At 37.8% G+C, this 22216-nt stretch overlaps 1 protein-coding gene across 1 annotated transcript; it reads left to right on the top strand.

Annotated features, from left to right (window-relative positions):
• The first annotated feature begins 203 nt into the window (after positions 1-203).
• On the top strand, positions 204-882 carry LOC106088908 (uncharacterized). The gene is made up of 3 exons (XM_013254621.2): positions 204-266; positions 324-662; positions 727-882. Exons 1-3 carry the CDS (start codon positions 204-206, stop codon positions 880-882), a joined length of 558 nt encoding a protein of 185 aa, XP_013110075.2.
• Positions 883-22216: the final 21334 nt, after the last annotated feature.

Here is a 22216-nt window from a genome sequence, read left to right as displayed (position 1 = left end):
AATACAATTACAGCACTATACTGTGTAAAAATTATTTTTAGTCATAAACCACAAAAATTTTCCAAATAAGCTTCATAATTATATCTATTTTAAGGGACTTTTCAATAAACATCATTAAATCATTAGACCATATCAAAACAAATGTCTGATAAAGCAATTTTACAAAAATTTTCGTATATTCTGTTCAAATATTACCAATAAAAATGTTGCAAAAGGGTCTCTGTATTTTTCTTCTGCTTGCCCATCTACCCTTGAATCTTATACATGTAATGTATATTTCTATCTGATCGCACTCAATAACTTTTATTATTCTCCACACCTAGGCGGCTGGAAGAGGGTTCAGTTTAGAGCTAACCAATGTCACCTGCACCAAATTTTCCGATGTTATCAGACGTTTGGACTGCAGTTGCAAAAAAATTGCCATGGGTCGCTATTTAGCCAATATATCGTTAATGTTGAATCATACCATAGTAAAAGATGCCGATGCTCATCTCTTGGTATATTTCAGTCCCATAAAAAGAGTGAAAGCATTTAAGTTTTTGGATTTCAAAATGAATATATGCGATGTCTTGAGTCAAGCCATAACTGTACCGATAGTTAAGGTTCTGATGGATGAAATGAGAAGGACCAGTAATCTGCCATTTTCATGTCCCATCAAAGGAGTAAGTGATCCACAAAATTCCAGTATTTACAAAATTTTGGTTTTCGTTTTACTTTCTTTCATAGAACTTTTTGTATTCGGTCGCCAACTACAGAATAGATGCCTCAACATTACCGCCTTATGTGCCTATTGTACCATTTAATTATTCCTTGAGCTTTTATAAAAATGATGAAAAAGTTATGGGAATTTTTGTGGCTGGTGCAACTGTTCCCAAGAATTAAAATTAAGAACAAATTGTTGATTCAATATAAAAACCTGTTGAGGCTTGAATTTTGAAATGAACAAAAAAAATTTCCCCAAATAACAAATTTTTCCTATTAAAAGTGTCACAGACTTTTCCTACATAAAAGTGTCACATATGCTTCTGAATTAAAAGTGTTGCAGAGACTTTTTCTATAAAAAGTGTCCAAGCGGACTTTCATTATAAAAAGTGTCGCAAACGCTGTTCTCATGAAAAGTGTTGCAGACGTTTTTCCTATGAGAAGTGCCACAGACACTTTACCCATAAAAAGTGTCACGGACTTTCTCTATCAAAAGCGTCACAGATTTTTCCTATTAAAAGTGTCACTGACATTTTCATATAAAAAGTGTCCCATAGACTTGGACTTTTTCCAAGAGAAAAGTCCAAACGGACCAAATTTGCGGCTACTACTACTCAAAAGTCCATACCGGATGAATATATATAGGAACAATGTCGAAATCTGATCCGATTTGGATGAAAAACACGTTGTGCAAAATTTTTAAAGATAAGACTAAAATTGTAGCTTTTACAACCTTAAAAGGCCCTATCACAGACGCTTTTCCCATGAAAAGTGTTGCAGACGTTTTTCCTATAAAAAGTATCGCAGACACTTCATCTATAAAAAGTGTCGCAAACACTTCACTTATAAAAAGTGTCACCGACACATCACCTTTAAATACTGTCACAGACTTTCACTATCAAAAGTGTCACAGATTTTTTCTGTTTAAAGAGTCACCGACTTTTCCTATAAAAAGTGTCACATATGCTTCTGCAATAAAAGTGTTACAGAGACTTTTTCTATAAAAAGTGTCCAAACGCTGTTCCCATGAAAAGTGTTGCAGACGTTTTTCCTATAAGAAGTGTCACAGACACTTCATCTATAAAAAGTGTCACAGACACTCCACTTACAAAAAATGTTACGGACTTTCTCTATCAAAAGTGTCACAGAATTTTCCTATTAAAAGTGTCACAGACTTTTCCTATGAAAAGTGTCACAGATGATTCTGCAATAAAAGTGTCATAGACTCTTTTTTCCTGTTAAAAGTGTCACAGACACTTTTTCCTGTTAATAGTGTCACAGACTTTTCCTATGAAAAGTTACACAGATGCTTCTACAAAAAAAGTGTCCAAAGGGACCAAACTTGCGGCTACAACTATCTCAAAATTCCATACTGGATGAAAATATATATGGGAGCTGTGTCTAAATCTGATCCGATTTTGATGAAAAACAAAGACAGGCCAAATCGTCTAAGGATATATATGGGAGGTATATCTTAATCTGGACCGGTGCTTTCAAAATCAATAGCGTTCGTTCATGGACCAAAAAAAAGCGAATTGTGCAAAACTTTACGACAGTCGGACAAAAATGCGGCTTGTGGCTTAAGAATGCATGGACAGACAGACGGAAATAGTAAATTTATGTAAATCGAATCAGGAAGTGATTTTTAGCCGATCGGTATGCTTATTAATGGGTCAAGCTCTTTTCCTTCTTAGCATTGCAAAGAAATGCACGAAGTTATAATAGCCCATACCACAGAGGTGGGGTGGGTTATAAAAATATTAATGACCAAAAAAGTTCAATTGACCTTTAAAACTTTTATATGCTGTATTCAGTTATTGGAAAAAAAGGGTTTTAGGGTTTTATTTTATTGCTAACCTAAAAACATTAGTTTGTTCTGGGAAAATTTTTCAAAAACAAATTTTTTTCACCTTATCTGCATCATTTTGTATAATTTGCACAAAAATTTGCCAAAAATTGTGCAATAATTTACTACACGGCGCAATAGTGACATTTCAAATGACTTTTAAGCCATACACCATAGGATGGTGGTATACTAACTCCGTCATAATGTTTGAAAGACATGGAAATATTGGTCTAGGACCCCATCATCTTATACAAAATATAAAAATCAATTTGTGTTTGTTTGTTTGTGTGTTCCTTCTGGACTCAAAAACGACTGAACCTATTTTCTTGAAATGTTCACAGATGGTGCATAATGATTCCATGGTAAAAATAGGGTACTACATTTTTTGATAGCTGAAGGGGGGACGGACCCTCCCCCTTACCCTTATTTTCAGAAACCCTAGATATCGATGATGGGTGGTGCGATTTAAGCGAAATTTTGTGTGCTCTCATATAGTACCCTAAAAATAAAAATTTGGTATCCAAATTTCGGATGGGGTACCTAGGAGGGGGGACGCCCCACCCTAAAACCCACCAAATATATATTTAGACCAATCACGACAAATGGGACTCAAATGAAAGGTATTTACAGTTAGAAAACGTATCTGATATCCAATTGTCGGACCACATATTAGGGGGACCACCCCAACCCCCAAAAGACCCCTAAATCGGTCATATTTACTGACCTAGCCTATATGGGACTCAAATGAAAGGTATATGCGAGTAGAATACGAATCTGATATTCAAATGTTAGCACCCATATGAACCGATCTCCGGATCTTAATTCTTGAGCCCCTATATGGCGCAATTATTCTCCTATTCGGTTGAAATTTTGTACAATGACTTCTACTATGGTCTCCAACATCCAAACTAAGTATGGTCCGAATGGATTCATAACCTGATATACCGAGCTCAAATAGCATGGAAATTCTTATCCATTATCCTTTTTTATACCCTCCACTATAGGCTGGGGGGTATACTAATTTCGTCATATATATATATATATATATATATATATATATATATATATATATATATATATATATATATATATATATATATATATATATATATATATATATATATATACATATATATATATATATATATATATATATATATATATATATATATATATATATATATATATATATATATATTTATATATATATATATATATATATATGTTCGTCGTGACATTTTATGTCGATCTAGCCATGTCCGTCCGTCTGTCCGTCCGTCTGTCCGTCGGTGTATCTGTCGAAAGCACGCTAACTTCCGAAGGAGTAAAGCTTGCCGCTTGAAATTTTGCACAAATACTTCTTATTAGTGTAGGTCGGTTGGTATTGTAAATGGGCCATATCGGTCCATGTTTTGATATAGCTGCCATATACACCCATCTTGGGTCTTGACTTCTTGAGCCTTTAGAGTGCGCTATTCTTATCCGATTGGAATAAAAACTTGCCCGACGTGTTTTGTTATGATATCCAACAACGGTGCTAAGTATGGTTCAAATCGGTGAATAACCTGATATAGCTGCCATATAAACCGAACTTGGGTCTTGATTTCTTCAGTATCTAGAGTGCGCAATTCTTATCCGATTGAAATGAAAATTTGCACGACGTGTTTTGTTATGATATCCAACAACTGTGCCAAGTATGGTTCAAATCGTTTCATAGCCTGATATAGCTGCCATATAAACCGATCTGGGATCTTGACTTCTTGAGCCTCTAGAGATCGCAATTATTATCCGATTTGCCTGAAATTTTGTACAACGGATTCTCTCATGACCATCAACATACGTGTTTATTATGGCCTGAATCGGTCTATAGCCCGATACAGCTCCCATATAAATCGATCTCTCTATTTTACTTCTTGAGCCCCCAAAAGGCGCAATTCCTATTCGAATTGGCTGACATTTTACACAGGTCTCCAACATGTAAATTAATTGTGGTCCAAACTGGACCATATCTTGATATCGCTCTAATAGCAGAGCAAATCTTTTCTTATATCCTTTTTTGCTTAAGAAGAGGTGCCGGGAAAAGAACTCGACAAATGCGATCCATGGTGGAGGTTATATACAAGATTCGGCCCGGCCGAACTTAGCACGCTTTTACTCGGATTTTTCTACCCATTCTGGGACAAGTCGGTATCACTCACTCATTAAAATTCATGTTGCTTGTTAATGGAGAACATTAAAAAATCTATGGGAATAAAGGAAAAGCCAAATTAATTTTCGTTTCAATGACATTTCCGAACAAAATTTAAAATAGACGCAGTAAATGATGACCCCATTCATTTTGTTGTTCTTTTTTTTTTTAAAAAAAAAAGTAATGATACTCCTACAGCCTCCATTAAATTTGCATTACTCTGTTGGAGCATGACAGAAAAGTGATAATCGATTTTTTTTAAAGGCGATTTTTGAATATTCAACAAAGAACCTTTCAGTGAAAATGTTGCAGAAAAATATCATCAATTTAATCGCTTTATGCTACACTTTGATGGGCATAGGGGTGAGTTGTTCATATTGAAAAAAAAATGTCTCTCAATTAATTATTTCTCAAGGCTGTTAAGCGATCCTTTCAATTCCAATTGTTTAACGTGAGCTGTACCAAATATTCGAGCACTGTGCGAAAATTTAATTGCGCTTTGACTTCAGCAGCCCTTAGTCGCTACACAGGCAATATGCAATTTGAATTGGAACATGATTTGGATAAGAATACCCAAGTGGAAGCCCTGGCCTATTTCATTCCTCGAAAGGGCAAAAAGGCAGTGAAGGGTCTTGATTTAAAAATCAATTTATGTGATGCCTTAAGCACAGCGATGATTATGCCCACGGTTCGAGCATTGATGGATGAGATGCGAAGGACGGGAAATGTGCCCTATTCGTGTCCAGTTCGGGCCGTAAGCCAATAGGACATTAAACTCAACCACAATAGAGTAATTTTTTGTTTTTCCTCATTTTTTACTTTGCAGAATTTCTTATATACCATAACGAATTATACATTCGATAGCACACTTTTGCCAGCCTACACTCCCATTGGAAAATTTAATTTTACTGTAAAATTTTATGAAAACCAGAATTTATTGAACCAAATTACTATAGAAGGAGCAACGGTTCCCAATATACCGTGACAAGGATACTGGGGAGAGTAAAATTCTTTCATAAACTTCTTTAAAAATTTCTGTGTATATATGTCCTGTAACAATATCACCAAATAAAATCATTCAACTATAAAATACATGATTTTTTTATTCTTTATAGGTAAAAGATATTTGACCAAAATCACAAAAGGTTTGGAGTTAATTTTTTAAATCAATACAATTTTGGCATACACGGCATTCCCTGGAAAAAAACACTCAAAAAGTGCTCATAATTTGTTTTGTCAATTATGTATGTTATAGCACATGCATAAACTAAATGAAAGAGCATGATTCTAGATCATGGTAATGCAAGATAGCGATACGAGGGTTGCCTTTTATATTTTGGGATTGGACAACCCTTGTGTTGCAATCTGCCAACTGACAGCTCTATCGTAAAGCTTGACATTTTTGAGGTTACACGTAATCAAAACAGTTTTGACATACGAGCGCTATTTGTGTTGTTTACAGTAACTTAAAAGATTCATCTCAAAAATCCCAAAAAATGGAATTAAATCGTCAACATTTTCGTGCGATTATTTTTTACAACTTTCGACGTGGATTATCTAAACAAGAGGGCATCGATGAACTTAATTCAATTTTTGGCGATGAAGCTCCATCAAGGACCAGTGTTTATCAATGGTATGGTGAATTTAACCGAGGTCGTAGTTCACTCCAAGACGAATTTCGTGAAGGTCGTCCAAAAACAGTTGTTGTCACACAAAACATTGATGCTGTGCGGCAATTGATATCGCAAGAATCGTGAGATTGAGACCACCTTAGGCATTAAAACATTTGAAGGGGCTGTTAATATAGGGGCAATCCGTTTTTAAAAGTAATATTTTCAAGTTTTCCATTTGATGGGCTATTATCCCGATGCCCCAATACGTCTTTTTATCGTTCTAAAGGCGAATTGGTGGTACATTTTGGCTCTGAAGATGTGAGAGATAGTTACCCACGTGACACCGTGGGGACATTTGTGGCCACATTTGTAAAGAAGGAAGCCCGGATTTTGCCAAGTTTAACCCCATCAGAACCATTGCTGGGTTTCAAAAATCCCCAAGACACTCTCGAAGGAGGCATGGTTAGATAAGGTTAGGTTTAAGTAGCGGTCTGCCATCAGCCTCACTTAGACGTTTTTGTCCATTGGGATACCACAGGAACATCCAGATAGCTCTAAAAAAGAATGTTCACATTCGCTAATTCAGACAGGTTCTCAAAGAAATGAGAACCTAAAATGAAAGCCACAACAGAATGTTTTTTTTTTTCAAAATTTCAATCAAATCGGACAAAAATTGCGGCTTGTAAGGGCTCAAGAATTCAAATCGAGCTATATCAGGTTTTTGGTCCATAACCTCATCGCTTTATATGGGAGCTATATCTTAGTCTGAACCGATATGGCCAATTTGCAATTCCCAATGACCTACATCAATATTAAGTATCTGCGCAAAATTTCAAGCGGCTAGCTTTACGCGTTCGACCTCTATCGTGATTTCGACAGACGAATGAACAAGGCTAGATCGAATCAGAATGTCGAGACGATCCAGAGTATATATACTTTGTGGGGTCCTAGGTCAATATTTCGAGGTGTAACAAACGGAATGACGAGATTACTATGCCCCCATCATATGGTGGTGGGTATAAAATTAATAATGCATAGTGTTTAGGTTAATCCAATATGGTTTGTTATGAATATCAATGTTAAATGCTCATGGTAGGATTATTATTGAAAATTTGTTTTTTTACGTTTCATTGAAATTTCCCATCAGATTTAAAATGGCCACAGTTTATGTTTGCTCTATATATGTCAGATCATATAACACCAAATTGGCCCCATGAAGTTTAAAAATATTTCATATAATAAAGTTCTAGGAAAATGTTGCTGAAAATTATTATCAATTTAATTGTTTTACTCTCTACTTTAAAGGGCATAGAGGTGAGTTGGAAATTTGTAAAAAAAATTCATCACCTACTCATTGCGGTCTTCAATAGCCTGCTAAGCGTTCTTTTAAATTGGAACTATATGATATGAATTGTACCAAATATTCGAAAACAGTGCGGAAACTAGAATGCACTTTGGCAACTGTAACTGCGGGTCGCCACTTTGTCAATTTGAAATTTGAATTGGATCATAATTTGGACAAGTATACCGAGGTCGAGGCAGTTGCCTCGGTTCTGCCACAAAAAGGGACAAAGCTGGTGAAAATACTACATGTAAAACTTAACCTATGTGATGTCTTAGGAACAGCGATTACAATACCAATGCTGCGAGCACTGATAGATGAGATGCGCAGAACAAGCAATGTGCCCTATTCGTGTCCAGTTCGAGGGGTAAGTCAACAATGATGGAAAATAACTTGGCAATAGAGAGAAACTTCAGGATTTTTCTTTGTATTGCAGAAGTTTTTATATAGCCTAACAAACTATACCGCCGATACATCGCTTTTGCCAGCCTATAGCCCCTTGGGGAGTTTCAATTTTACAGTAAAATTTTATGAAAAACAAAAGTTAATAAACCAAATAACTGTGAAGGGAGCAACTGTAGCCAATATAAAGAAAAGCGCAATGGCAATCGGATAATGGTTAGAATTTCCTTAAATGAGTTTTAATGAAATCAATTGTAAAAATTTCTAGATGTCTACAGCTATTAAAGGGTTTTTAATAAATTTTCAAGTTCATCAAAGAAAAGTGTGCCCCAAAATATGAACTTCTTTGTTATACCCTCCACCATAGGAAGGGGGTATACTAATTTCGTCATTCTGTTTGTAACACCTCGAAATATGCGTCTAAGACCCCATAAAATATATGTATTCTTTGTCGTCATGTCATTTTAAGTCGATCTAGCCATGTCTGTTCGTCTGTCTGTCCGTTTGTCCGTCCGTCTGTCTGCCGAAACCATGCTAACTATCGAAGGACTAAAGCTAGCCGCTTGAAATTTTGCACAAATACTTCTTGTTAGTGTAGGTCGGTTGGGATTGTAAATGGGCCAAATCGGATCATGTTTTGAAATAGCTGCCATATAAACCGATCTTGGGTCTTGACTTCTTGAGCCTCTAGAGGGCGCAATTCTCGTCCGATTTTATTGAAATTTTGCATCCAGTGTTTTGGTAGCACTTCTAACAACTATGGTTTAAATCGGTGCATGTTTTGATATAGCTGCCATATAAACCGATCTTGGGTCTTGACTTCTTGAGCCAATAGAGGGCGCAATTCTCGTTCAATTTGACTGAAATTTCGCACGCTGTGTTCTGGTATCACTTCCAATAACTGCGCTAAGTATGGTTTACATCGGTCCATGTTTTGATATAGCTGCCATATAAACCGATCTTGGGTCTTGACTTCTTGAGCCTCTAGAGGGCGCAATTCTCGTCCGATTTGACAGAAATTTTGCACGTGGGGTTTTATTATGACTTCCAATAACTGTGTTAAGTATGGTTAAAATCGGTCATTGTTTTGATATAGCTGCCATATAAACCGATCTTGGGTCTTGACTTCTTGAGCCTCTAGAGGGCGCAATTCTCGGCCGATTTTATTGAAATTTTGCACGAAGTGTTTTGGTGTCACTTCCAACAACTACGCTAAGTATGGTTTACATCGGTCCATGTTTTGATATAGCTGCCATATAAACCGATCTGGGGTCTTGACTTCTTGAGCCTCTAGAGGGCGCAATTCTCGTCCGATTTGACTGAAATTTTGCACGTAGTATTTTGGTAGCACTTCTAACCACTACGCTAAGTATGGTTTACATCGGTCCATGTTTTGATATAGCTGCCATATAAACCGATCTGGGGTCTTGACTTCTTGAGCCTCTAGAGGGCGCAATTCTCGTTCAATTTGACTGAAATTTTGCACGTAGTATTTTGGTAGCACTTCTAACAACTACGCTAAGTATGGTTTACATTGGTCCATGTTTTGATATAGCTGCCATATAAACCGATCTTGGGTCTTGACTTCTTGAGCCTCTAGAGGGCGCAATTCTCGTCCGATATGACAGAAATTTTGCACGTAGTGTTTTGGTGTCACTTCCAACAACTACGCTAAGTATGGTTTACATCGGTCCATGTTTTGATATAGCTGCCATATAAACCGATCTGGGGTCTTGACTTCTTGAGCCTCTAGAGGGCGCAATTCTTGCCAGATTTAACTGAAATTTTGCACGAAGTGTTTTGGTGTCACTTCCAACAACTACGCTAAGTATGGTTTACATCGGTCCATGTTTTGATATAGCTGCCATATAAACCGATCTTGGGTCTTGACTTCTTGAGCCTCTAGAGGGCGCAATTCTCGTCCGATTTAAATGAAATTTTGCACGAAGTGTTTTGGTGTCACTTCCAACTACTACGCTAAGTATGGTTTACATCGTTCCATGTTTTGATATAGCTGCCATATAAACCGATGTAGGGTCTTGACTTCTTGAGCCTCTAGAGGGCGCAATTCTCATCTGATTTAACTGATATTTTGCACGTAGTGTTTTGGCGTCACTTTCAACAACTGCGCTAAGTATGGTTTACATTGGTCCATGTTTTGATATAGCTGCCATATAAACCGATCTTGGGTCTTGACTTCTTGAGCCTCTAGAGGGCGTAATTCTCGTCTGATTTGGCTGAAATATTGCACGAAGTGTTTTGATAGCACTTTCAACAACTGCGCTAAGTATGGTTTACATCGGTCTATGTTTTGATATAGCTGCCATATAAATCGATCTGGGGTCTTGATTTTTGAGCCAATAGAGCACGCAATTCTCATCCGATTGGGCTGAAATTTTGCATGAGATGTTTTGTTGTGACCTCCAATAACTGTGCCAAGTATGGAGTAAATCGGTATAGAACCTGATATAGCTGCCATTGAAACCGATCTTGAATCTTGACTTCTTGAACCTCTAGAGGGCGCAATTCTCATCCGATTTGGCTGAAATTTTGTACAATAGCTTCTCTCATGACCTTCAACGTACATGTCTAGTATAGTCTGAATCGATCAATAGCTTGATACAGCTCCCGTATAAACCTATCTCCCAATTTTGCTTCTTGTTTTTTTTTTACATTTATTAAAGGCGCAATTCAATGGATTAAAATTACCAAGGAATATTGTTTTTTGTATATAAATTTAATCATTTTTACTGATCTGCTATATTCGCAAATTATTACATATTATAACAAAAAAAAATCCCATCAAAAGGTATGATATTTAAAACCCCATCAATGTCACAAACAACAACAAGCTGTAGCTCTGTAGAGCAAAGAATAATTATCAACTAGCAATAGTAGTAAAACAAAAGCTTTACGCTGTCATTGAGCTAGAAAAATAACACAGGAAAATGTTGCTGAAAATTACCCTACTATTATTGGCAATGAATTGTTTAATTACAGTTCAGGTGAGCGAGTGTGTTTGGCTATAAAAGAAAACTATGAAAATTGCATAGTTGAAATAAATTTTTCATTTCCGTTTCCGTAGGCTGCAAAATCCAACTTCCTTTTGGAATTTCAAAATCTAAAATGCAGCATTATTAGTGTTCCCATGGCAAGATTCGATTGTTTTATGCGTAAAATAGCCACTAATAAATTTGCTTTTACCGCTTTGATGATGTTCCATCGTCAATTGAATCGCAATTCTGAGATACGTGTTGTGTTCGAATTCATACCTCCCAAAGGCGAAAAGGTGGTCAAGTTCTTGGATATCAAGCTTAGATTATGCGATGCACTGAAACAGGCGGATTTGGTGCCCCGCATGAGGGAGATAATCAATGAAGCCTATCGAACTAGTAACTTTCCCCGCTGCTGTCCTGTAAAGGGGGTAAGATTTGGAAACCTTATAGGACCTCATGGGAATAAGAAGCACAATTTTTTTTAGAATTTCTTATACAACATGACCGATTTGATAATTAGTGAAACTATCGTCCCTCCATTTTTGCCTTTAATAAACTTTAATTCTACTATTATCTATTATGAAAATAAAAGAGAAATAGGAACAGTTTTGCTGCAGGGGTCCACTGTTGCAAAGAACTGAAAATAAGTAAAATTTTGCTAAACTAAATAAATAAGGTATGCAACCTCATATTCTAATACACAAAAATTAAATTGTTGCGTTTTGTTTGTTTGTCTGGAAATTGAAAAAAGGGTACTAAATTTTTTGATATCCGAAGGGGGGGCGGACCTTCCCCCTTACCACAATTTTCGAAAACTCTAAATCTCAAAGAACGATGCACTCATTTAAGCAAAATTTTGTAAGCCGTCTTAGTGTGACCCAGAAACACAAAATTCGTATAAAACTTTTGGGTCAAATAACCTGGGGGGACGCCCTATCCCAAAACCCACCTGAACGGACATGTTTGACGATTGGGACAATATGGGTATCAAATGAAAGGTATTCAAGAGTAGAGTAGCACTTGATATTAAAATTTGACACCAAGTGTGGAGTGGGGCGGGCCACCCCCAAAAAAACATTCTATTTAAGCAAAATTTTGTATTCCGCCTTATGGTAACCCAGAAACACAAAATTGGTATAAAACTTTGGGGTCAAATAAGCTAAGGGGACTTCCCCTCACCCAAAAACCCCTCCAAACGGACATGTTTACCGATTGGGACAATATGGGTATCCAATGAAAGGTATTAAAGAGTAGAGTAGCATTCGATATAAAAATTTTACACCAAGCGCGGGGTGGGGCGGGCCACCCCCCAAAATGACATATTTACCAAATGGGGCAATATGGGTCTCAAATGAAAGGTAATTGGAAGTAGAGTACGAAACTGGTATAAGAATTTGGTCCAAAGTGGTTTTGGGATATCCCCAATCAAAAGAAGTAAAAAGGCATTAAGTTCGGCTGGGATGAACTTTAGATACCCATCACCTCGGGTATCTATGTTAACCTTCTTTCGTCTCAATCCGGAAAAAATTGGATAACTTATGCACCCAAATTCGGCACATTTAACCGAAAACGGTTATGGGGTTCATACCCTTTATCAGGAGATCAGTCTGTATGGCAGCTATATCTAATAATATACTGATCCGAACCATATTTGAGACGGATGTCGAGAGACCTAAAACTACCCACTGTTTCAAATTTCAGCGAAATCGGATAAAAATAAAGCTTTAATGGATTTCAGACCCTTTATCGGCAGATCGGTCTATATGGCAGCTATATCTAAATATAGTCCGATCTGAACCATGTTTGGGTCCTTTGTCGAGAGGTCTAGAACTACTCACTGTTTATAATTTTAGCGAAATCGGTTAAAAAATAAAGCTTTTATGAGCTTCAGACCCATAATCGGGAGATCGGTCTGTATGGCAGCTATATCTAAATATAGTCCGATCCGAACCATATTTGAGACGGATGTCGAGAGACCTAAAATTACCCACTGTTTCAAATTTCAGCGAAATCGGGAAAAAATAAAGCTATAATGGGCTTCAGCCCTTTATCGGCAGATCGGTCTATATGGCAGCTATATCTAAATATAGTCCGACCTCAACCATATTAGGCTCGGATATTGGGAGGCTCATACAACTCACTGTTTCAAATTTCAGCAAATTCGGGTAATAAATAAGGTTTTAAAAGGCTTCAGACCTTTTATCAGCAGATCGGTCTATATGGCCGATCTAAACCATATTTGGGTCATATGCTGGGAGGCATAAAACTACTCAATGTTTAAAAATTCAGCAAAATCGGTTAAAAAAAATGATTTTATGGGCTTTAGACCCTTTATCGGCAGATAGGTCTATATGGCAGCTATATCTAAATATATTCCGATTTGATCCATATTTAGGTCGGATATCAGGAGACTTAAGATAACCATCTGATTCAAATTTAAGCGAAACCGGTTAAAAAATAAAGTTTTTATGGGCTTCAGACCGTTTATCGGCAGATAGATCTATATGGCAGCTATATCTAAATATAGTCCGATTTGATCCACATTTAGGTCGGATATCAGGAGACTTAAGATAACCCTCTGTTTCAAATTTCAGCGAAATCGGTTAAAAAATAAAGCTTTTATGGGCTTCAGACCCTTTATCGGGAGATCGGTCTATATGGCAGCTATATCTAGATATAGTCCGATATGGACCATATTTGGGTCAGATGTCGGGAAGCCTTAAACTACTCGCTCTTTCAAATTTCAGCGAAATTAGATAAAAAATAATGCATTTATGGGCATTAGACCCCCTTATCGGCAGATCGGTCTATATAGCAGCTATATCCAAATATGGTCCGATTTGGCCAGTTCAAGAACTTAACCAGCGTGTATTAAAAAGACGCATCTGTGCCGAATTTTAGCTCAATATCTCAATCAATATCTGTAGAGTGATTACAATAGACGGACAGACAGACACACGGACATCGTTAAATTGGTTGGTATTGGAAGGGGGCGAACCCTCCCCCCACCCTCGACAAGCCCCTCAAATGGGAATTTTACTTGATCATATCCCAAATAAAAGCCATTTGAGAGCAGATTACGAATATGGCATTAAACTATGTGTCCAAGAATCTAGGTGGTGCTTGACCTCCAAAAATCGCCTCCAATAGGTTATTTGGCTGATTAAAAGAATGGGGGATCAAGTGATAGATATTTTTGTGTAGAGTGCGTCATTTAAATTTGTGCTCAAGCGGCAGATGGGGTGTGACGCACAACCCTCATATAGACGCCTTCCGCCAAACGGTTGTATACACCAATCATGACAATATGGTATAAGATTGTGGACTGTGAATCTGATATCTTTATTCTGCTCTTATATCTAGCGGACCACCTCACCTCAAAATAGTCGATCAGTCATAATGACCAAACCTCCCAAAGGCGAAAAGGTGGTTGAGTTCTTGGACGTTAAGCTTAAACTATGCGATGCACCGAACCCATCCCCTTTACTTTAATATTCAGAAGTGCCAGAACTCGGAGTTGGTGCGATTTGAGCGAAATTTTGTGTGCTCTCTTACAGTCATTTAGAAAACAAAAATTTCGGATCCAAATTTCGGATGGCGTACATAGCGAGGCCGCCACACCCCCAAAATCTACCTAATATATAAAGGGTGAATTTTTTAGCTATTATCTTTTTGGCAACACTGGTTTAAACAGTCAAACATCTTCAGTTTCGTTTATAATTAAACCATGAATCGTCTTATAAACGAACAACGCTTGCTAATTATTGAATTTTATTATCAAAATGCGTGCTTCGTTAAGAAAGTTCATCGCGAGCTTCTTCCATTTTATGGTCAGTTTAATCGACCCACTGAAGCAGCTATTCGGGCTAGTGTGACTAAATTTCTCACCAAATTTACGTTGTTGGACATTAAACCACCAACAGGCTTACGTAGAGTGCGAACTGAAGAAAATATCGCAGCTGTATCGGCCACTGTTAATGACCATCAATTATCGATTTGTGGCCGTTCGCAGCAACTGGGCCTCTGTTACTCAACAACGTGGAGAATTTTGTGTGAAGTCTTTCAACATACAGCTGGTGCAAGACTTGAAGGCGAACACTACGACGCAGAGTTTTTGGCGAACGGGCTTTTGGAAAGTTGGCCGAAGATCCTCTTTTTATCGCAAAATTTTGTTTAGAGACTAAGCTCATTTTTGGCTCAATGGGTACGTAAATAACCAGAGTTGTTAATTTTGGAGTGAACATCAGCCAGAAGCATTGCAAGAGCTACCAATGCATCCGGAAAAAGTCACAGTTTTGTAAGGTTTATGGGCTGGTGGCATCATTGGACCGTACTTCTTTAAAGATGATGCGAGTTGTAACGTAACTGTGAATGGTGAGCGCTATAGAGGAATGATATCCAACTTTTTTTGCCCAAATTTATATAGATGGTACTATCGATTCAAATACAGATTTCATGAATTTTTCAGAATTTGATGGGTATTTTTGTGAAAAACTTTCTTATAACTCTTAAAAAATCACTCTTTACATATAGACCAATCACAACAATATGGGACTTAAGTGAAAGTTATTCAACATACAGCTGGTGCAAAATTTGAAGCCGAAAAATGCAACGCAGAGTTTTTGGTGAACGGTATTTTGGAAAGTGGGCTGAAGATCCCCTTTTTTATCGCAAAATTGTGTTTAGCGACGAATCTCATTTTGGACAATTTTAGAATTGTCAATTTTGGAGTGAACATCAGCCAGAAACATTGCAAGAGCTACCAATGCATGTAGAAAAAGTCACAGTTTTGTTAGGTTTATGGGCTGGTGGCATCATTGGACCGTACTTCTTCAAAGATGATGCGAATCGTAACGTAACTGTGAATGGTGAGCGCACTTCGGGACCGCCTAGATCGCGCGATTTATCGCCTTTAGACTATTTTTTCTGGGGCTATGTTAAAGCTCATGTCTACACAGACAAGCCCGCTTCAATTGACGCATTGGAAGACAACATTAAAGCACTCATTAGTGACATACCGACCGAAATTTTGGAAAGAGTATGCAAAAATTGGACTAAGCGGATGGACCATTTGAGGTGCAGTCACGGTCAACATTTAAATGAAATAATCTTCAAACCTTAAGCCAACATTAAAGCACTCATTAGTGAGATACCGGACGAAATTTTGGAAATAATATGCCAAAATTGGACTAAGCGGATGGACCATTTGTGGCGCAGTCACGGTCAACATTTGAATGAAATAATCTTCAAACATTTATTTATATGGATGGTAATATCGATTCAACTAAAGACTTCATGTATTTTTCTGAATTTTATGGGTCTTTTTTGTGGAAAACTTTCCTATAGCTCTTAAAAAAATCACCCTTTATATATACCAATCACGACAATATGGGACTCAAATGAAAGGTATTTAGATTAGAAAGGTGTTTGCATGTAGAATACGAATATGATGTCCAAATATGGAACGAAGTTTTCCAGGGGTCTACTCCTCCCCGAAACACCCCCCTAACAGGACTTAATAACTGACCATGGCAATATGGGGCTCAAATAAAGGTATTTGAGTGTAGATTATGAATCTGATATCCAAATGTGGACCGAAGTATTTTTGGGACCACCTCTTCACTAAAAAAACAAACCCCGAAGAGGAAAAAAATACGACCTTAGCAATATAAAGCTCAAACGAAAGGTCTTTTGGAGTAAAACACGAATCTGACATCAATATTTGGAAACAAGTGTCTATGGGGCCACCCCACCCCCATGACACCACCCAATAGAAAGTTATTTGAAAGTTATTTATCAAACGAAAGGTCTTTTGGAGTAAAGCACGAATCTGACATCAATATTGGGGAAAAAGTGTCTATGGGGCCACCCCACCCCCATGACACCACCCAATTGGAAGTTATTCAAGCTTCATTGCAATGCTCAGCAACATTGCAATATGAGGCTCAAATAAGAGGAATTTTAGAGTAGAACATGAATCTGTTATTTTTCGGGGCCAAGTCACTGAGTGGCCGCCCCATTCTCCAAAACAACCGCCAAACCGGACATATTTGCCGGCTATGGAAATATGGGTTCAAATGAAAGGTGAGTAGCCCACGAATCTGATATCAATATTCGGAGCAGACTGACTAGGGGACGTCAAACCCCCATAACAAACCCCAAATATTGGGTTGCCCAAAAAGTCATTGCGGATTTTTTTAAAAGAAAGTAAATGCATTTTTAATAAAACTTAGAATGAACTTTAATCAAATATACTTTTTTTGCACTTTTTTTCTAAAGCAAGCTATAAGTAACATCTGATAATTGACAGAAGAAAGAATGCAATTACAGTGTCACAAGCTGTGAAAAAATTTGTCAACGTGATTATATGACTATGAATTTGTGACTATATGAAAAATCCGCAATTACTTTTTGGGCAACCCAGTATTGTATTTGCACACCATGACAATTAGGGTCTTAAAGAGAGTGGAGCTCGATATTGGCACTTCCTAAACTTTCGCATAACGAAAGCTTATTTTACTTTATCTTTTTGCTCGAAAAATAATTGAGCCCATAATCATTTCCAGTTAATCTAGTCATTCAACTGAATCAAGAGAAAATTACTCCATATTCCATGATTAAAGTATACGTTGCCCATACAAACAGCTAAAATATATGGAAAACAGTTTTTTGGGGAGGCAAGTAGATATGTATTCCAAATATGTTTTCCTGTCAAGCATCATTTGTAACTTCATGGCAACACAGGTGAGTTTAAAATACCTACGAAAATTTCACTAATTTTTACCACTCACCCATTTATATTTCTGTAGGCCGCCAAAACCAACTTCAATTTAGAACTTCATAATCTGATATGCCAGGTAATCGGTGCACCCATACAACGTCTAGAGTGTTCTTTAAGAAATTTCCACCCAATAGCTATTCGGTTAGCACATCGGTGGTTTTTAAGCGTAATTTGAAACGAAATGCCGATGTGAGAATATTGTTTTACTTTAAACTACGCAAAGCTGAAAAGATTGTGAAATTTGTAGATCACACCATGAACATATGCGATTCAATGGGCCAAACCGATTAATAAGATTAATTGGCACCATTTTGGTACAAGGTTCCACGGGTTTAAGGCTATAATGGGTGACAAAAAATTTGTGCTGAAAATAAGAAAAAAAAACAGAAAATTTAATAAAATGATGAAGGTATGATAAATAAATAGTAAAATAAAAATAATTAAAATTTTTGCCCAAAAAGTAATTGCGGATTTTTTAAAAGAAAGTAAATGCATTTTTAATAAAACTTAGAATGAACTTTAATCAAATATACTTTTTTTACACTCTTTTTCTAAAGCAAGCTAAAAGTCACAGCTGATAACTGACAGAAGAAAGAATGAAATTACAGTGTCACAGGCTGTGAAAAAATTTGTCAACGCCGACTATATGAAAAATCCGCAATTACTTTTTGGGCAAACCAATAAAATTAAATCTGGACTATCTCAAAAATTTCGTGAATAGCAACAAGTCTGCCAAATGTGCCCTTGCCTATTAAAAAACATTTTATTTATTGCAACATGCACATTAACAACTTCTGTCAATATACATGTATATTGCCAGAAGTTGACTGGCAACATGTTTATAAGCAACCATTTATAAGCAACATGTTTAAGTACTTTAACTTAAAGATTCCCTTTTAATGTGAAAAAGGTGCAACATGTTGGATTAAGGACAGGGATTCCAATTCAGAAATATAAAGCAAGAATTACAGTAGTTATGGTTTAGCTGCCAAATCAAATGCGACGGTAAAATCACAAACGGCAAAGTCGCGAAGGATAAGGTCGCGAACGGTTCCGGAATATAAGAAGGAGATTAAAACCTTCTCTTAATATGGCACAATGTGAATCATTTGGGTAACGGCCCACAGCGGTGCAAGGGGGAATGAGAGAGCAGACGATTTGGTTGTAAGGGATAGAAGAATGACATCTATTGGTTGCCCAAAAAGTAATTGCGGATTTTTAAAAAGAAAGTAAATGCATTTTTAATAAGACAAATATACTTTTTTACACTTTTTTTCTAAAGCAAGCTAAAAATAAAAGCTGATAACTGACAGAAGAAAGAATGTAATTACAGAGTCACAAGCTGTGAAAAAGTTTGTCAACCCCGACTATATGAAAAATCCGCAATTACTTTTTGGGCAACCCAATAGAAACTTGGTGGAGAAGTGAAACAGACGGAAGGATAGTTCCCCTAAAATTAACCGGATCGTGCAAAGGAAGCTAATACTAGAGGGTACTAAGAAGTACATCACTATGGCTTTCATCATCACTACGGCACACATAGAACTAAGAGGACATTTAAGCAGAATATGGGGTGCTTGATACCAAGTGTTACCAAGTTTACTCTGGCATCTCTGTCAAACAAGGAATAACAGCTAAATGATATTTGTTTTATTGACAGCTCATTAATGTTATCAAGGCCACCGTAGATCGTAGATTAGCATTATCGACTCTGATTAATACATGAGGCTATTGTCGGCGAACTCAAATACCTCAAGGTAAACAAAATGTTTGTGTTCCACACCTTAAATCGTTATAATGATACTGACAGTTTTGCCTAACGCCATGGAGGTGGTTCAAAGAAAAACTGCAACATCGCACAGTGGGATGGAATAAAAAAAAAAACAATAAAAAATATGCCATTTGATAAACACATGGGGCTATTGTCGGCGAACTCAAATACCTCAAGGTAAACAAAATGTTTGTGTTCCATACCTTAAATCGTTATAATAATACTGGTAGCTTTGCCTAACGCCATGGAGGTGGTTCAAACAAAAACTGCAACATCGCACAGTGGAATGGAATAAAAAAAGACAAATAAAAAATATGCCATTTGATAAACACATGAGGCTATTGTCGGCGAACTCAAATACCTCAATGTAAACAAAATGTTTGTGTTCCACACCTTAAATCGTTATTATGATACTGATAGTTTTGCCTAACGCCATGGAGGTGGTTCACAGAAAAACTGCAACATCGCACAGTGGGATGGAATAAAAAAAAAACAAATAAAAAATAAGCCATTTGAGAATGGATAGACATAGCGCTTTCAAATTCAAAATGGTGTTATTAAGATCATTTGCAGGTGTTATTAAGGTCATGTGCAAAATTTCAAGAGGACCACCTGGGTCCTAAAATTGGCACGTTGTCTGAAAAATTTCCTCACCAGTAGCCAAAACGCTTGAAGCATTACTCCTCCTGAGCCTCGTAGGAGAATTTCCATTTGGCGAGCATCAGCAATGGATTTCGAAGACTGCATAGTACAACAACTGCTTTGAATGCCCCCACCGCACACATTTGTCGTGGCTTCAATCAGCCCAGGCCATGTTATAAGACGGTTCTCGTGGCACTGGACCTATCGAAGGCATTGGATGTGGTCAGCCATGTAGAACCAGTGTTTCTCACCTCCAGCCAGCCCTGAAACTCTGGTCACAAATTATCTGTGTGGTCGCCAGTCATTTGTGAAATTTAGAGATAAGAAGTAGAAGCACCGTAGAGTGAAACAGTGAGTTCCCCAAGGCGGAGTGATATCTCCGGCATTGCTAATCTCTACCTATCCACCATTCCACTCCCTCCAGACGGCATAAAGATCGTATCATATGCGGGCGATTGTGCAATCATGGCCATTGCCAAACTATTGGGCTGCCCAAAAAGTAATTGCGGATTTTTTAAAAGAAAGTAAATGCATTTTTAATAAATCTTAGAATGAACTTTAATCAAATATACTTTTTTTACACTTTTTTTCTAAAGCAAGCTAAAAGTAACTGCTGATAACTGACAGAAGAAAGAATGCAATTACAGAGTCACAAGCTGTGAAAAAATTTGTCAACGCCGACTATATGAAAAATCCGCAATTACTTTTTGGGCAACCCAATACTTGAGGACATCGCCAACACGTCCCTCCAGCCAGGCCTGAAACGCTGGGTCGCGAATCATCTGTGTGATCGCCAGTCATTTGTGGATTTAGGGATAAGAAATCGAAACAACGTAGAGTGAAACAGGGAGTTCCCCAAGGCGGGGTGATAACTCCGGCACTGTCTAACCTCTATCCTACATTCCACCGCCTCCAGATGGCATAGAGATCGTATCATATGCGGACGGTTGTACGATCATGGCAACTGGTTCCCCACCCATTGATGATATCTGCAATAGGTTCAACGTCTACCACAACGAACTAGCCTCATATTTCGCTGCAAAAAATCTAAAGACTTCTGCCACCAAATCAACAAATACGCGTGAGGTGAATGCCGGGCTTATTGTGATGGTCGATGGAGAAATGATACCGACCATCAAGTGGCCCAAAATGCGTGGCGTCACATTTGACAGCTCTTACACATTCTCCCCACCATGCCACAGCTATTTGCGATAAAGTCAAGTCAAGGTCCTCAAGTCATTTGCCGGCAGCACTTGGGGTGCAGACAAAGAAACCTTGTTGATCATGAGGAGCAAAGCAATGTACCGGTGTGGTCTCGTCAACTCTGTGACACGCAGTGGAATAATATTCAGATCTGTCAGTATGCTGCCCTCCGAACTATGACGGGCTGTCTCCTCAGTTCTCATGTGGACCATCTCCATCAGGAGACAAAGATCCTACCAGTGCGAAGACATAACTACATGCTGTCTAAGCTATACCTTTTGAGCTGTTATCGCAGAGACCATCCATATCATCATCATTTTGTGGATAGGTATCCACCGCTCAGAAGCCTTGAAGCCGACTTACACCTCTAGAGAACCTCTAGATCAAGAGGCATATCAAGCGGGCCTGGACCACATTCATGCAAACACCGTAGCAGATGCGATAAACAGCTACTGGGTGAAGAAGAGAACGACCACCTCGCGTTGCACCTGAAGAAATTGACCTCCCCGGCAAACCAGGGAAGTTCTGGCTCAAATACGTTCCGGCAGATGTAGCCGCCTCAACTCCTACAGAGCAATGATTGATGCCGATGTGCAAGATGTGTGTCCCGATTGTGACCAGGGACCGCACGACACACGTCACCTGTTTAAACTCAACTCAGACCCAGATCCCTCTGGACGCACCCCATCTTAGTGGCAGAGTTCCTGGATCTGAACACTCAACAGAATCA

The sequence above is a fragment of the Stomoxys calcitrans genome, chromosome 5, assembly GCF_963082655.1.
Source record: "Stomoxys calcitrans chromosome 5, idStoCalc2.1, whole genome shotgun sequence".
Classification (NCBI taxonomy): domain Eukaryota; kingdom Metazoa; phylum Arthropoda; class Insecta; order Diptera; family Muscidae; genus Stomoxys; species Stomoxys calcitrans.
This window is presented reverse-complemented; position numbering and strand designations above follow the sequence as displayed.

Coding starts and splice junctions, on each gene's coding strand:
- LOC106088908 (XM_013254621.2), top strand. CDS start 204: ATGTTGCAAAAGGGTCTCTGTATTTTTCTTCTGCTTGCCCATCTACCC. Junction 267..323: donor TACCCTTGAATCTTATACAT/GTAATGTATATT, acceptor CTCCACACCTAG/GCGGCTGGAAGAGGGTTCAG. Junction 663..726: donor TTTCATGTCCCATCAAAGGA/GTAAGTGATCCA, acceptor TTTCTTTCATAG/AACTTTTTGTATTCGGTCGC.